At 37.9% G+C, this 17,928-nt stretch overlaps 1 protein-coding gene across 1 annotated transcript in view; it reads left to right on the top strand.

Annotated features, from left to right (window-relative positions):
• LOC114454429 (plexin domain-containing protein 2-like) overlaps positions 1 to 17,928 on the top strand; it is an 87,041-nt gene that overhangs the window by 41,667 nt on the left and 27,446 nt on the right. Inside the window, exons 3-5 of the mRNA XM_028434886.1 lie at positions 5,859 to 6,005; positions 7,854 to 7,923; positions 13,062 to 13,184. Coding sequence (XP_028290687.1) covers positions 5,859 to 6,005; positions 7,854 to 7,923; positions 13,062 to 13,184 — 340 coding nt within the window. The remainder of the gene's footprint in view (positions 1 to 5,858; positions 6,006 to 7,853; positions 7,924 to 13,061; positions 13,185 to 17,928) is intronic.

Genomic DNA, 17,928 nt, shown 5'->3' with positions numbered 1-17,928 from the left:
TCATTGACACAAATATTTATCAGCAAAGCTCAAATGTCAGCTAAAGTTTGCTGCATTCTTCTTTAGAGGAAGATAGCTTCTCTTATCTTATTTTTCCACTGGATGCCATTTCTGGCGTCACTGTGACTTTAACCAAGTCTCCACTAGTCTCAGAGTCTCTGTAATGCAAATTTTCCACTGGTTCGGTTGGTTTGTTTAGTAGCACGTGAGGTTTTATACATAAGGCTTATTTTACGCAGTCATTATTATGACATGACACCTGTCATTAACATGAATAAAGTGTCATGAAGGCTGTCATTAAGTGTCGTTCATTAACCAAACCCTAATGCTGCATTCACACCGGACGCATCTGCCGCGTGAAACGTTCTGCAGGATCAAAAAATGTCCCCATTCGCAAGCACCGCCCACCAGCAACACATCCAACTGGGTGAATAAACCACCAGTGAAAAAAACCGGTGTGATTAGTGGCTAATGCTATCCTAGCTCAGTGCTGACTTTCAAAGATAAAAACGACAGAGATAACTTTTACCTACGACTACCACCTCCTCCACGCCAAATCCTTCCCCGTCCGGTCCCAGTTATAAAGCTTCAGGTGGTCACACACAGCTTCTACTCCATGGTTGAATGGGTGAACAGACCAGTGTCCGTGTTGATGGCCTGACGTCATCATCAGCAAAGACTCTGATCGGCTTTAGCCAGGACAGCCGCAGGAGTTCAGTATTTTCAACTCTCAAAAAATCGGGAGCGCAATTGCACAGCCAACGCTCTTGACGGGCGGATCGGACCACGGCGACGCACAGGAAAGATTTTGCATCTGGGACGCAGCTATACATTGACTTTGTATGTAATCTGGTGGAAACAGACATTTCGTGACACATTTGGTGTGAACGCAGCATAATCCTTTGTTACCCTAACCCCATTAGATCCCTCCACCTAACCCAAGAAATACCAACATACTGTAGGCATCATAATGACATCCTTTGGCCCTAGAGGTGTCATAATTTAGCAAACAACACTTAATGACAACCTTGAAGACACCTTATTTATGCTAAGGACACATAATGACAGCATAATGTCAACCTTATGTATACAACTTCAAGTATAGTGTTACCGTTTTGTTTTTACTGTTAACAGGATTACATGAAAAGTAGTCAAAGGAATATGACAACATTTTAACCAAAGAAAGTCCTTACACCTTCCATTCCATTTTTGAGGGGATCCGGATCAATATACCGATACAGGATCAGTTTTAACAATCAAAAAAATCCCTCCTCTCTCGGTTCTTGATTAATTGATCCTTATGACGTTTGACTCAGTTATATCAGGTTTGTTCCTTAATTAAATCCAGATCAGATCTGGTTTGCACATTTCATTGTGGGGATAGACATTTCTTCCAAGCCTTTATAATGTCAATGATCATGGTACCATGATCAGGATCATTGAACCAAATAAGTGACAATATCTGGCAAAGACTCAATTTGGTGCTAGAACCTTATGTATCTTTAGAAGTCCTTGGCATGACTGTTATGTCTTATTGTAGCCAAGCCACTAATTCATTTCTGCCTTCTATCCCATAGTGTAAGAAAAAAAACCTATTTATTGGTATTAAGTGGCACTAAAGTGAGCTATTGAGACTAGTTGGTTATGGGATGATAACGTCACTATTGACTATATGTCTTTTTAACCGTGCTCCGCGATCACTGTGTATTTTCTCGACCATAAATGATGGTGTTTCCTGCAGAGGTGAAGATTTATCTGTTTTGTGTGTGTATGTGTGTGTGTCTTTAAGTTATTTGGTGCCATAACACAAGTGATAGGTCATCGTTTCCTCTCACCTCCATCAGTTGGTTTACAACAGCAGTTTTTAGGAGCAGACTATGTGACGCTCTCAGTCTGTTAGTCAGTGCACCGTTTGCTGCTCCGGATCATTAACTCAGATTTAACGGCTTTTCTACAGCTCAAGGTGTGTTCAGGTCACTGCAGGATGGGGTAAGAAGAAGGGTTAGGAGGAATCGTGGGAACAAGATTGCAGAACTTAATTACGTCAGCTCTCATCAACGACGACATGCATTATTGCATGTCTTTACATGCTGGCAATGATGATGCCATTATGGGAACTGATTTTTTTTTTTTTTTCTTGAAAGTGCCGGCTTTTTGGCTTGTAACTATGACTTACGCTCCCAAGATTCTAACGGTCTGTTGTTCTGCCCTGTGGTAAACTTCTGATCAAGTAGAATAGAAAATCATAACATATTTTGGTTGTTAGGTGGGAACCTTTTGAGTTTTGTCTCTACATAACAACCCTGCTGAAACCAGAAAACCACAGTGTTCCCCAATGTGCATTTATGGTGTCAATTTGTCAGAGGTGTAAAGAGTACTGATGAATCCTACTCAAGTCCAAGTACTGTTACTTGATTCAAATTGTACTCAAGTACAAATACAAGTAAGTCATACATAAAATACTAAAATACAAGTAAAAAGTAGCTCAATTAAATAGTATTCAATGTCAAAGTTACTAGTTACTTTCACCCCCTATGTTTATTTTTGGTAATAAATCTTGCCACAGTTCCCTTGCACACAGTAAACTAGAGATACAATCTACCACAATGGGAACTTCTACAAAGGCATCTGTATAATATAAAATGTTTGTCAAAATGTATAATTCTGTTTTAAATAAAACAACACCAGTGAATTCAATTCAAAAGAAATAAATATAGATACATTTATGAACTCTAAAAGAAAGAGATAAAAACCTCCATTCAATGCTGTTTTGGCGCCGTACATTACGTTTGATCTGATTGGTGCATTTGATTGTTTTCTGGTCATTTCATTTTGTTGTTGTTTAAAAATGTCTGTTGATCATTTAAAAAAAAAAAAAAATGTACTCAGTAACGGTTCAAGTAAAATTACTGATTTAGAAAGAAATATACTCCAAAAAGTACAAGTACTCAAAAAAGCCACTGAATTACAGTAACGTGTGTACTGCATCCCTACTCTCTTTATTGGCAGTGTCACACTTGTCAGACTTCCAGTAAAAGCACAAACATACAGCAGCGGTCGATCGAAGTTCCTTTGGTGTGTGCGTTTATTGTGGTGCTGTGATGTTGTTGGATGTGTGAAAGTTCTCAGCTCCTGAAACTCTTTGAGAGCTCCATGTTTCACTATACACACTCAGTCACACTGTTTATCTTTCTGTGTAAGAGAGAATTCATGCAGCAAGGCAACGTGCCGCTCAGCTTGATAATATTTTAATCACGCCACTCGATTCCCACTGCTACACTTACCCGAGCCAAACGCCACATTTAAAACCCACACTCCACTGTTTGTTTTGTGCCTGTTTCTCGAGTTGGCAAAAAGAGCCCCCAGAGGCTTCTGGGATTTTTATAGAGAGATGTTTACTAGCTGTACATTGCTCGCTGTTTGAACTGACTAAGATTTTATATCAAATGAATCAAACTCAAGGCCCGGGGGCCAAATCCGGCCCTTTAGAGCATCAGATTCAGCCCGCTCGAGAAAGAAAAAAATATAAATAAAACATGAAACATTTTGTAAATTACCAACTAATTCAGTTGTAGATCTCTCAACCCCTCAAAATATGAAAAATCTATTAAAAGCTGCAATATTTGCAGAGCTAAGTTTTTCGGTTCTTATATCACATGATGGCAGTCATTTTTAATCTGAAATTGTTGAAAGAGCTCTCAATTCCCAAAATCAGGGAAGTTTTTTTTTTTTGTTGATCAAAGTCTTTTTATTTATTTTTCACAATTAAACACAAACAAAACAAAACAAAGACCCCCCCCCCCCTCCCCCCCAACCCCTGCTATATCAGAAAATCAAGTTACATATCTATGTGGCACTGATTTGTATACAAAGTACAGAGCTTATGCAAATTAAGAAAGTTTATCAGCAGACACACTTTCAAAATAAGACAAAAATGGCAGCCACTGGTCATAAAATGTCTTAATAGATCCTTTCAGTGTATATCAGATTTTTTCCAATTACATATGACCAGGGAAGTTCGAGTGAAGTTCCTACAGGGACTAATATACTCACACTTTATCATTTAGATATAATTTATACATGGAAGTGCAAACCAGGGCACATTAATGTTGAATTTGCTCTTTTCTCACAAAAAATCTTTGGCCCACTTAAACTCAAACTGGTCAATATTTGGCCCCTGAAACTAAAATACGTTTGACACCCCTGCTTTATGCCCTCATGCTGTCCTTTTAAGATAAACTACTGTTTAAAAACTTGTATTTTTTAACCAAACTTTTTCCTTTTAAGGAGCAAAAAATTCTGTCTGGCAAGTAAATACAAATCAATGCTAGCTTTTCAATATAATATACATACTGTAGTAGAGGTCATTTTAGTTTGCATACTGATTTATTCAACCACAATCATTAAAATTCAGTCGACTGCCTAAACTGTAATAAAACTAATAACAATTCTGATGACTAAAAGGAAACTAAAACTGACTTTAATTTTCTCTTTAAAGAATAGAAAATGTGTTGCTAGAAGATAGTGTTTCTAAGTCTCGGTTTCTTGCAATTTTAATGAAGTGTGTAAACGCTTCACTCAGATAGAATTTGCCTCGTAAGAATATCACTTATAACTTCATTTAACACCAACTGCTGTCAAGATAAACATGAGATTATTTGCCTGGAATATTTCCAAGCATCTGTTTCCCCCGAAGGGTTTGATGATGAAAGTGATGGGAGGAATGCGAAGTTGAAGTGTTTTGACTGTTTGACATATATTTGAGGTGAGCTGGTGTGTGAGCTGTGGCTCAGGATGCAGCTTTTCACATTGTCAATGAAACCCTTCAAAGACCAAACCAAGGGAAGAGCTGGATCACAAAGACATCAAGTGCTTTAAATTTCACAGGTGATTTAAAGATACAGAAGCTTTGCTCTACAATATTACACTAAAGCTCCGATTTTGGCCTCCTTCACAAGGGTCCTGTACCCAGTCTGACTCTTACCTTCCAAACTCCTGAGCATTGGATCTGCTCACATCCCCTCTAAACTCAGCCCCAGGAGCCTGATCCAAAAACCATCTTGTTCTGATTAGCAGCCCAGTTTGCGTCTCCTCCTTTAACAAGAGTCTTTGTTTTACTTTCTGGGAGTAATGTGCTGAATAAGGCTGCCAGGAGGGGCTTTGAAAAAAAAAAAAAAAAACCTGATATGATTCGTCGGCACTTTTGGTAGTTATCAAGTACCAATGTTTTTTTTTTTTTTTTTTTTTTTAAATACTCCACTGAGGCATAATTTCTGCACTGCTTATTCTACAGATGTTAGATTACATATGTAAATGCTAAATAAACTGCAGAGAAACTTGAATTCATCTACATTTCTTTGCCTTTTCACAACTAAAGCCTAGAAATGTGAGTTCAAATTCCAGACACAAGCACTGTTTTCATCCATGACTTTTTCCACCAACATTGACTTTCTGTTTTACATTGAAAAACCAATCTATGGGGAATGGACGAGACCCAGAGGGAGCTTTCCCATGATTACTTCACAGGAAATACTAAAAGCCCGACAGGCTCTCTGCATGCATTATAAAAGTCCACGAATGTTTCAGTAATAAAAAGACAGCCCTGACTTTGCAGTCTAGGTTTTAAAAGTAAAGCATGTTATTTCACTCAATTTTACGACATAAAAATGTGCTGATTGTGCATTAGTGGAGAGAGATTGTATCTGACCTAACCCTATTGCCTTTCTACATGTCTGTATGATAATAGAACCTCATCTGTCCAATTCACAAAGAAATACTCGGTCATCAAGATGAATAAACTGTCCTAGAGAGAAATTTCAAGTGCTTCAATTCTTTTCTTTCTTTTTTTTCTGCTCCAGGAGGACACAGACCATAATTATTACACATCAAAGACGTACAGTCCAAGCATTGCCTTGACAAAAGACTTGTGGGTGAATTTCGAACAGATGGAAAAGGACAAAGTAAAGATCCACGGAATTCTGTCCAACACACACAGACAAGCAGCAGTAAGTGAATGAAGAAGCAGTAGCATTACTAACATGTATTTCAGCCTCACGTCTGATGCCAGTGTGCCCCCCAAAAACTCTGCCAAAGTGACATTTTTGCTGTTTTCAGGAATTGAAACACTTGAATACGGTCTTGCAGGGTGGTATCATATCGACGGCGAACACCATGAACAAATCAGAACAGAAATGGCGATAATCGTATCACTGTCCTCCTTGTCTGGAGAAGAAACACAAAAAAATCAGAAAGATCTTTTGGAAAATCTGAACATTTTCTTGTGAGAATGAAGTACAAAACTTCTTAAAGAAACTTTTCTGCTTCAGCGCCATCTTCTCAATCTCCTACGAGATTCGTAATCCTAGAGTTAAACATGCAAGACTTTTCCGAAGTTTAAGTCACATGACCAGTAGTCAACCAACAGGTGGTTTGTTATGGAGTCAAAAATAATGTTGCGAGCTCGCAATTTTAACATTCGAATCGACATTTGTTTGTGAATAAATTGTCCCATTTTTGGGAAAGCTTTAGCTTTAGCTGCTTTATTGCATGAGAACGAACAGGAACTTCATCTTTTTTTTTTTTTTTTAAATTAAACCTGATCTGGTTTCTCAGCACTGAATGATACCCATTAGCTGTATTAATATGTAGTTTAATGGTGGCGTTGTTAGATTAGTAGGAAAATGGCGGGAAATAAAGCATCTAAACCGCTCAAGGTTTTAGTAGAAAACGTCTCTAATGGGTTTTATCAGCTTCTCTTCTGTGGAGGATAGAAAAGCTTCCTCCCTCCACCTCAGCACAGGCAGGTGACCTCTGTGAGCCGCATACAAACGAAGTGAGGGAGCAAAAGTACTCAGGGTGAATAATAGTAGGCGGGGAGAAAGAATAGAGTCCCATACTGCGCATTCTGCTCCACCACCTTCACTCTGGTAATGATGGATTGAGCCATACAATTTGAGGCATTCTAGTCACCAGAGCCCCGGATTGTCTGTTGAAAAGTGAGGCTTTACTTCCAAGCTACGTCCGAGGGATGTGGGAGGAGTGTTTGACCTTGGCTTTGTTTGGAAAAATCAATATCTGAATTTCCCAATTCGCCATCCACCCAGATCTTTTAAAGTCAAAAAGCCTTCTCAGCTCAATCTGAAAGCAACACAAATTAAAACCCATGGGTTGAAAAGGGATCAGTGCTACGATTTTTGAAAGTTTCACAGTGAGGGCACTGAAATTTCAGCTGTCTGCCCGTGCTATGGCCTTGACACTGACTAAGGCTAATAAGACATAAAAACACAAAAAAGCCGCAGAGGTCACCTTCAGCCCTCAAGCCAACCAGAGAGGCCTCAGCTTTGTAATTATCAAAGTGGTGTCCCACAGCATTACTCCCCCAGGACTAATCCGGGACCCTGTGTCATAGCTATAAGTTTACTGTGGAAAGTAACATTCACAGGCTGCGGGACTTTCCTCCCACAGATGTAATAATGAGTACTTAAACCATGGATTGTGGCCAGGCAAGTGGTTAGAATGTGAATTTGGTCTGTGTGAGATGATTCTGTCCACAATGGAATGGCATATTGTAAAAGCTGTTATGAGTAAAACATTTTTACATTTGGGTTATTAAATTTGAGATTTTAATCAGGAGGTTTTGGCTGTGGCATCTGAACTAAAATGTTAAATGTAGCTACTATAAATTCACATAGTGTGTAAGGGTTATTCAGTTTGAAAATAATGTGGGAAAATAAACTCACATTCAAATTTCCACCTAAAATATGTTATAAAAGACTGTTTATATGTTTGTGTTTCAGTTGTTTTTAGGACACTCGTTATCATCTTTACTGAGTTCATCTTTCTTTCCCTCACAGAGAGTCAATCTGTCCTTTGATTTCCCGTTTTATGGACATTTCCTGCGCGAAATCACTGTGGCAACTGGTGGTAAGTGAACACCACTCCTTGGTTTTGCTCTAATAGTTACACTATGTTATATCAAACAAGTGGATGGACTTCATGCACAGTAGTCGGCAAGCCGTTTTAACATTTAAAAACTAAGTTTGACTCTTTTGGATTACTATTGTAGATATCTGTAATTCAATTTGGCCTACTCAAAAAGACCATTTCCTAAATCCACAATTAAATTCCATTGTGAGATATCTACAACGTCATTTTGACGAGGTGAAAATACGTCACTTTGGCCATTCCGTAAATCCATTTTGAGATTGAGACTACTCATGGTTCCATTTACAGATATCTTGAATTCACTTGAATTCCATAGAAGTCAAGATATCTAATTTTACATTTTCAGATATTTTAAAGGCACACCGTGGACTTTTTCACCTAAAGAATTGACCCATATGAGTTATTTTAAATGATTCCTCAATGCTCCGAGCGGGGCTTCCCTCTTGAAATACCAACTATGTAAGTTTGGAGAATGCCTGGAGAACGTTTCACTTTACGGTAGTCACGTGACCACAGGCTCGGCTATATATACTGTAGTTCCCACGTGACGTCACAACATACGGGCATTTCCCGACCCGGCGCCATCGCTGTGGTCAGCTGAAACGAGTTTAGCCTCTGTTTACTGCCAAACTAGCACAATATGGTAGTTTCATGTTGGGTTAATGGTGCACTAATCACCGCAATGGTTGAGTTAAACGTGGATTCTTTAACAAGGGAAGTCGGCAAGTCAGATCTGTAACTTCGGGACAAGGAGTGACTTTCAGGGCTGGGCTCACGCCGCGGCTACAGTCTGTGGGCTGGAGGAGCAGCCCCCCGCCGCCGCAGACCCGGTGCTCGGCCCGCGTCAGTGGCGCTTCCCTCCTACTCCCTGGCCTCTCTGCCATTGCCGGCCCCTGTCGCCAGGGTCAGAGGGGACTGGCGACCCAGCGTGCGCAGGGTCGCTCGACCGCCACGACCGCCAATCCTTTTCCCAAAGTTACAGGTCAACTACTGTCTGCATACACAATCAAAAGATGAAGGAAGGCTGGCCCGACTGACTGTTTGTTGATTTTTGCAACAGTGATGCGGCGTTTGTGGCCACTAGGGGTGCTGGCCTGAAAGTTACCGGTCTAGCGCCCCTAGTGGCCAAAAGTTACACAGTGTGCCTTTAAATTAAATTTTGACTAGGCGAAATTACATTGTAGATATCTGTGAATGGAATTTCGACTCGTCAAAATGGCATTGTAGGTATCTCAAAATAGATGTACTGATAGTCATAATTTAGTTGTAGATATCTATTATTCAATTATAGATATCTTGAAATATGGCAAGCTAAGGCAAGCTGGAATTGGAGATATCTTGAATTGCAATTATAACTCGGCAAATTTTCCATTTTGACTATGAGAAAGTGAATTGCAGATATCTACAATGTAAATTCCAGAAAGTGAAATGTTCAAACAGCTTGCCATATTCCATATACAGTGATGAGAAGTACAAAGGCTTTGATCAACAGGAGTGTGTGTGTGTTTATATGAGAGCGTCTGAAGGGGCTTTTTTTGGCTCTGATCCTTCAACTGTAAAAAAAAAAAAAAAAAAAAAAAAAAAAAGTGTGATTTCTTTACACGCTACTGCTTCTGGGAAACCTAATCAGACGAGTCGGACTTAAAGAGCCTGTCTGGCATAAACCACAGAACCAGTAACAACACTCTGCCAGCCAAGCAGTCAGTCTAATACAAGAGTATTTACAGCTCCCACCTCTATGGGATTGTCTGCTGTTTAAGAAAACAAACCACTCCCCACACTCTACATCAACCACTGCACACAAGCCTTACCCTGAGAAGAAACCACTGGGTTTGGACTGGAAACAGCAGCCGCTCTGCCAAGTGGCCCAGCACACTCTGATAGAAGCGGATGGGAAGGTGGCGTGAATGTGTGTGTGTGACATGTGACACAGCGAACTTGCTCGCCAGAGTGTACGAAGCAATTTTCCACTTTAGTCTCGACAGCGAAACCACAACACCCCAACCAGCTATTATCATATCAAAGACTAAACCCTGCTCTTGCCCGAGTGTCTGAGCAATGTTAGGCTGAGGTGAACTGCCACTGAAATAGTTAAAGAGTTCATCTGTGGTGTCTCTTATCATCCACATCGTCACTGCTTCATTTCTCCACTTGATTCTCCATTACTCGGAAAGCTGAAGAAAGGCTGAAGAAAGCATTAGTGAGAACGGACGAGATGAAAGATGTGATAAGAAGAACTGACATTTCAACAGAAAGAGATGGAGTGAGGACAGAGGAGGACCTTCTCTCGTCACTGCTCTGTCACATTATCTGAGTCACTGTTAATACCTTAGCCCAGTGTTTCTCAAATGGTGGTATGTGTACCCCTAGGAATACGTGATGACACTACAGGGGTGACCAGAAACTATTGAAATAAATTTATTCAGACGCCATTCATTTGGTGTTTTTCAACCTTGGGGTAACTTAAAACTTTGGAAAAATTGAAATACATTTTTGAAATTCTTATTATTTTTACAACACACAATCTTGTATTTTTATCCTTTCACTTTGTGAAATATAAATCTAGTTCAACTAAAAATCAGTAAAATATATATACAGACCCTTTCCAAAAAAATGTAATATCATGGAAAAGTTGTTTAATTTCCATAATTTCATTCAAAAAGTTAAACTTTCATAGTTTCAGGACCCACAATTTAAACAATTTGTTTATTTTTACATAATTTGAGCTTCCAGCTCATAAAACCCACGAGAACAGGATTTCAAAAAATTAGAATACTGTGAAGAAATCACCATTTACTTTTCAGTTTTTGCAGAAAAAGAGGAAAAGAAGGACTGGATTGTTGGCCATTGTGGTCCAAGGTCCTCTTTTCTGATGAAAGTAAAATGTGCCTTTCATTCTGGAATTAAGGTCCAAAGGTTTGGACGAAGACGTGATATTCTATTTTTTTGGAAAGGGTCTGTATATATCTGAGCTCAAACATGCATCAAAAACTAATTCTACAAAAAAAAAAATAAAAGTCTTTATGGTCACCAGAAAATGTTGATATCAAAATGGGGTCACGATCCAAAAAGGATGGGCAAGAACCACTGCACTAAAAAGTGTTTCTTTCCATTTATTTACAAAATGAGATTCTTTAAAATGTGTTTTATCACTCGTTCATTCCATCATTACGCTCTATAGTAGTTTTTAAATAGTTTTCCTAGCAAAATGGCGTAGCATTTTTGTTTGTGGTTTCCTTTTAAGGAGCTTAAGCGATAACGCCACAATGTACAGTTTTATTTTCTGTATAACACCCACATTGCAGAAATCCTAACATGGGTTCACTTGAACTAAATGCTACAAACCTGCTCCTTCCTATACATACAGTATATGCTCATACTGACTCTCAGTTTTCAAGTATCAAATGTTATATATACTGTATTTAAATCTGTGGTGGAGACGTACAGGGGAAATGTGACCCCATCCCCAAAAAATGTAAAATTAGATTGGGGAGGGACATCATATATCCCACCCCCTCTGGTTTTACCCCTAGAATTAATAAAATGCTGGCATAAGTTAATCAACACTTATTTATTTATTACCTTTTATTTTGTTAGTATTTTGCTTTAAATACATAGACATTTTTTACAGTTTGGGATCAACTGTTTTATTTTTATATATGCCATTGAGTTGTCACGCTGTGATCGTTTGCTGCTAAAATACTGCAAATGTACCTTAAAGGTTATTTTTATTGTGGGGATGAAGTAATGTTTAGATTTTAGTTCAAGTCACAACTAGAAACATGTAAAAACGTATGTGACCACATGGTTCATTCTCAGTCCTCTTGGCGAGTTGGTGAGTTCACATAATAAAATAAAAAAAAAAAAAAACATCAAATATGGGGTAGGTATCAACTTAAAAAAACACACATTTTGCCCAACACATATTGCAGTAAAATAAGAAAAAAAATAGCAACTGTCACATTACTGTATCTTCCTTATAGCTAAAGACAAAATATTGTCCACTGTGTTGGTGTATTTATTTCCAGCAGTGTCAATCTATTTGTTTTTAATGTCAATGTTAAACGGTGCTTTTAGTGATCTATGTTAAATCAGAGGAATTCTAGCCAACCAACTCTACAATCCTTCAGTGTAATTGAACGTTTTTCAGATTCATGTGACTGCTCTGAGGACTTGGCAGATCTGCTCTCAGGATGGAGGTAATACAGAGCAGGGAGGTCTTTGAGGGGGAAAAGATTGATTCCTCGACATGTGACGACTCTGGCTGTGGTTTTTATAAAGAGATAGATGTGTTTTTATACCCACCCACTGCATGAAAACACATGTAACAAGGATTTATCGGCTTGGCCTCACTTTATACAAAAATCTACTTTTCTTTTACAGCAAATGTGATTATTTTTTCTATTAAGCCTCATATTTCTCAAACTAAATACATCTCCTAATATGAAATATTGTAATACTGTATAGAAAATGTATATTAGTGCTTTACATGCAAGGTTAAAGTGTGAAATCATAAGAGGTGAGATATAAGACTGATTAAAAATAATGCCTTTGTCATCTAAATGACTATTGTTATCATAATTTTGCTGCCAGAATAGCCCAGAATTATGTTAAATATGGACACAACCTTTCAATCTCATTATTTTTTTATCTTTTAAACCCACATTTCTATCACGTAGAAATGCTCAATGGTAAAAAAAAAAAAAAAAAAAAAAAAAAAAAAAAAAAAAAAAATTCAATCCCCCCAAAAAAGAAAAGACAATAAATATTAATATCATTTTCTCACGAGTTATTAACCATAGTAACAATATTTTGTCCTTCCACAAATTAAACTGTGTTGTACGTCAAAACAAATGAAGAAATTAAATGTAAAAGTGAACAAATATGGATAAACTGAGCCTTAAGGGAACACATACATGTTTTCTTAGCATATCTTTCATGCAAGTCTTTCCAATTTTCCTTTGTGTATTTCAAAAGAAGATGATTGAAGCTATTACAGCTGGAGGACATAGATTTCTGTGATAGATTACCTCAATCACAATGTGACGCAATCTAATACAGTTTTTAGTGTTTCTTCTGCAAAAATAAGAACTACTGTTGTGTCTCTTTTCCCCCAGGCTTTATCTACACTGGTGACGTGCTACACCGCATGCTAACAGCTACACAGTACATCGCTCCACTGATGGCCAACTTTGACCCAAGCGTCTCCAGAAACTCAACTGTCATATACTTTGACAATGGTAACACCAATGATCATGTCTGTAGAGTTTCAGTGTTTATAATGTGCACGTCTATAATCTTTATGGTGGGGAGCTCATTACAGTTGTTGAGGTTTTTCCCTCCCACCCTTTAAAATGATCCTAATCATGACAATAATGTGCACAATGTACTTTAAATCTGATTTATTGTCACCTATAATGTTTGGGATTGCACAGCTTATTATAGTAGTAGTACTGTAGAACAGATGTTGGTTTTTGTCACTATCAACAAGCTAAACCATGTGTCAAACTCAAGGCCAGGGGGCCAAATCCGGCCCTTTGGAGCACCCAATTCGGACCGCAGGAGAAAGTAAAAATGACAGAGAAAACACGAATCATTGTGTCAATGAAACTCAACAATATTTTGGAGGCTCAGAGTTTTCCCGGTGCTTATATCTCATGATTGCAGTCATTTTTAATGTCAAACGGCTGAAAAAAAACTGAAAATTCTTCTGATATTCTTCAATCTTCCTCAAATTATTACATATTATTTTCCTTAATTAAATATAATATGGTCACAAAATCTAGGAAATTTAAAGTGAAGATCCTGTTGGGACTGATATCTATCACTCGGATGTTGTTGGTTTCAGAATCAAAATCGGGAAAAAAAACTTTTTATTAATCCCCAAGGGCTCATTAGGACAGTAAAGAGCAACATATTAAAAAACAACACTAATAATAATGATATACACACACGAAGAAAAAAGGAGCAAGACTACACAAAGAAAATGTACAAATTAAAGATAAGGTGCAAAAACATTAAAAATAATAATGAATACAAACTAATATATATATATATTTATAACATATTTTGCATTTTACATATATGTATAAAGTTGAAATTACTCGCATAAAATATGTGGCCCACTGTCAAACAGTTGAAAAAACTCAAAATTCTTACAAAAACCTTCAATTTTCCTCAATTTATGAAAAAATATTTCCTTTAAATAGAAATTGGTCACAAAATCTTGGTAATTTAAAGTGAAGATCCTGTTGAAACTGATATCTATCACTTGTATATTGTCATTTTCTTACATATTTTAAACTTGGGCACAATAATGTTGAAATTACTTGTTTTCCTGCATAACATCTGTGGCCCAGAATGCTCCGTATTTGGCCTCTGAACTAAAATGAGTTTGAGAAATGACCAATTGTGCTGTGCTGTGAATGAGCCACTGCATGCAGTTTGACAGACAGTCATGTGTTATTGGGAATAAGCATTGGACCAGACTTCAATGTTTTTTAGATTTATATTTGAAGGTGTTATAAAAAAAATAAATAAAAAAAAACATGACAAGTGCAGGTGTATTTTTCTTCAAATTTCCCCGGAGTTTAGGTGTATTTGTGGAGCGTTGAGGTGTTTAAACACCAGGCAAACTGTGATTTTGACTTGGTACAGTTGGGACTAAAGAGATCACACTGTGTAATAGTGAGGTTTTATTTAACACAACAAGAATATTGTTCCGTGTGAGATCAGGACTCGATCCCCTGCCGTGACGTGTCACTACTTGAGTGTTCAGCCACAGCGTTGGCTGATGATTAACGCTGTCACTTCGCTTGCTTTGGTTTCATCCACCTGTGCGATGACTCATCGTCAGATCTAATTTGCACCTTTAGTGTCTTGTGTGAATATGAACAGCTTTTTTGGGTGTTAACACATCTGAATAACATACCCAGCAGGTCGGAAATTCAAGATGAACGTTTGAACAAAAAAAAAAAAAAAAAAATGAAAGAACAAACATCTTTTCAGATACACACATACAACAGTTCTACATTAGGGGATGATTTAAAGAGCTTAGTGACGTCTCAGCAGGCTGTTAGAGAATAAACACAGCATTTTACTGAAATAAGACGTTTTCTACCAATACACATTGACTGAACTACAGTCAGTGATTTAAAGAAGAGCAGACTGCTTTAAATTACTATTATTGTTACTTGAATTACAAGTTTATGATGAGAGCTCACCAAAAACTAACATGCATTGAACACATTGAGGTAAATACAGAGGTTTAAAGAGTACTGATACAAGTAGAAGTACTGTTCATTGATTGAAATTGGACTCAAGTACAAGTAAAAAGTAGCTCAAATATACAGTAGTCAAAGTAAAAGTTACCAGTTACTTTCACCCCCCACGTTTATTTTTGGTAAGACATTTTGCCACATTCCCTTGCATACAGTAAACATCTCATGTCTAATCTTAAAGGGCCTATGTTACTAATCTAGAATGGATTCATCTCCGTTAACTGGCTTCAACGGCCGTCGATCAAAACACGCTTAAGTCAAGTGATTACAGCCTCGCTACGTGTGCATGCACAGGAAAGGGGCGGAGATTGCAGCGTCTGACCAATCACAGAGCGAGCATCTTTATAACGAATGGAGGAACAGCTTATGATCTTAAACAAAATCCACCACAATTGGATCCCAATTTAATTTCCACAAAGGCATCTGTATTAAATAAAAGGTTTGTCAAAATGTACAATTACATTTTGAATGAAATAACTCTAATTAATTCAATTCAAAATGAAAAATGTTCTCAGGCTTTAAGTATAGCTGCATTTGTGAACTCTAAAATGGAGACAATAACCAGCATTTGATGCTGTTTTGGCGGCGCGCATTACGTTTAATCTGATTGGTCGGCTATGATGTGATGCATTTGATTGTTTTCTGGTCATTTCATTTTTTTTGCAGTTTCACAATGTCTGTTGATCATTTTAAAACAAAAGAATGATTTACTCAGTAATGGTTGGGTGTAGAAATCTAACAAATGACTTTACTTCTTTTAAAATGAACTTAAGTAGATGTAAAATTATAACTGATAGAGTACCCATAAAAGCGACTCCAGTAATCAATTACTTTTACCTCTGGGTACATACTGCAACAATATACATTCATTCTGGGTTGTTTTGTCATAAAATGGAAGCTTTGCATCTAGAATCTGGTGTCCCACAGGGCCCAGTTCTAGGCCCTCTTCTTTTTTTTTCTCTATTTGCTACCGCTGGATTCAATACTCAGGAAACATGGCATTTCTTTCCACTGTTATGCGGACGACAGTCAGATTTATGTCCCTCTTAAAAAGACCAATGAATACTTCGCTCAAGTGTTATTTGAGTGTCTTGAGGACATAAAATCCTCAATGGCTCCTAACTTTTTAAATTTGAATGATAAAAAGATGGAAGCGATGGTCTTTGGTGGTACCACTGGGATCCTTCCTGTAGATCTGGGTTCCTTGGCCCAGGAAAATAAGCAGTCCATCACTAAGCTAGGGGTTAAAATGGACCCTGAGCTTAAACCCGACAGTCAGATTAAGGCTGTTGTAAAATCGAGTTTTTTTCATCTGAAGCAGCTCGCCAAAATAAAGCCAATTCTTTAGAGGCAGCACTTTGAAACAGTAATCCACACCTTTCTTACCACTTGGCTGGATTACTGTAATGCATTGTATATGGGGGTTAGTGTTTCCTCCATTCAGCTGCACGTCTTAACTGGCACATGTAAATATGATCACATTTCCCCCATTTTAGCCTCCCTCCACTGGTTGCCTTTAGGTACCATTTTAAAATGATTTTATTTGCTTTTAAATGGTCTCTAAATGGTTTTGTCCCGCCCTACCCCTCTAAGCTGCTACACCCTTACACGCCCACCCGCTCCCGAGAGTGCCAAAAACTAAACGGAAGCTGCTGCTGCTCCAAAACTATGGAACGATCTGCCTCAGCACCTTAGACACGCCTCTTCTCTGCCTTTGGCACTGAGTAAGACATCAATTTTATTTCTTTTATTCATTTTATGACGTTCCTTGACATGTTTTATGCGTCGTAATTTCTTTTTATATTTCATGTTTTAAGCCTTTCAATTTGTTTTGTGTTTAAATGTAGTTTTTTCTTTATTTCATGTGAGCTGTTATGTATTTTATTTTCACCTGTACAGCACTTTTGGTCAGCTGCGGTTGTTTTAAAGTGCTTAACAAATAAAGTTGGATTGGATTTGATAAATCACCTGTTGTCAGGTCTAAAGAGAGGAGAATATTGGACTCGTTCAGCTGTGTGATCACTAGTTTTATAATTTGTGGTAAAGTCTGCCAACAAATGAACACATCAGACCTACGGTGTGTGTCTCCATGCTGGTTTGAGTCTCTGTGTTTTGCGTTTCAGGCTTTCAATAGCAGAAAAGCATTTAATCTCCAAACGTACGCCGGGCTGTTGTACATCTTGTTAAACTTACCAGTGGAATAAAAAATAAAAACAAGTCCTAGTTTGTATTCCCACTCTGTTCACCCTGCAGCTGCCATTCCCAATCTAAATGCATAGAAATGCATTTCCTATTAGAGTCGTGCTGTGTGAATCTGGTGCTTTAAATGAACAGCGTCTGAGTTTTTCTGCTGAAAGCACGAGAACCTGGAGCAGCCATGAAGTTGTGATGATAGTAAAGCTCTCCTCCTCCTCTCACACATTTAATCCATATTATTTACTTTGGCGAGCACATTTCATTAATTAAGATGGTTTCTTTCTTCCCTTCAGCTCGTCTCCGCTGTGTGTTGATGGAAAAATGGATTAGATGTGTTAATAAACTTTTATTTCCCTGGCGTCTGACCAAAAGTCCAACGCTATGGGAGAGGATCTTTATTTTAGATCAATAGGTTAGCGTAAGTTCACAGAAAGTTAAAGTCGTGGCGAAGCCTGCTTTGAGCTGGAGGGCTGTGTCGCTTTTATATACTGTAGTCTGTTAATCAAAT

This window comes from Gouania willdenowi, chromosome 20 (assembly GCF_900634775.1).
Source record: "Gouania willdenowi chromosome 20, fGouWil2.1, whole genome shotgun sequence".
Lineage (NCBI taxonomy): Eukaryota > Metazoa > Chordata > Actinopteri > Blenniiformes > Gobiesocidae > Gouania > Gouania willdenowi.
This window is presented reverse-complemented; position numbering and strand designations above follow the sequence as displayed.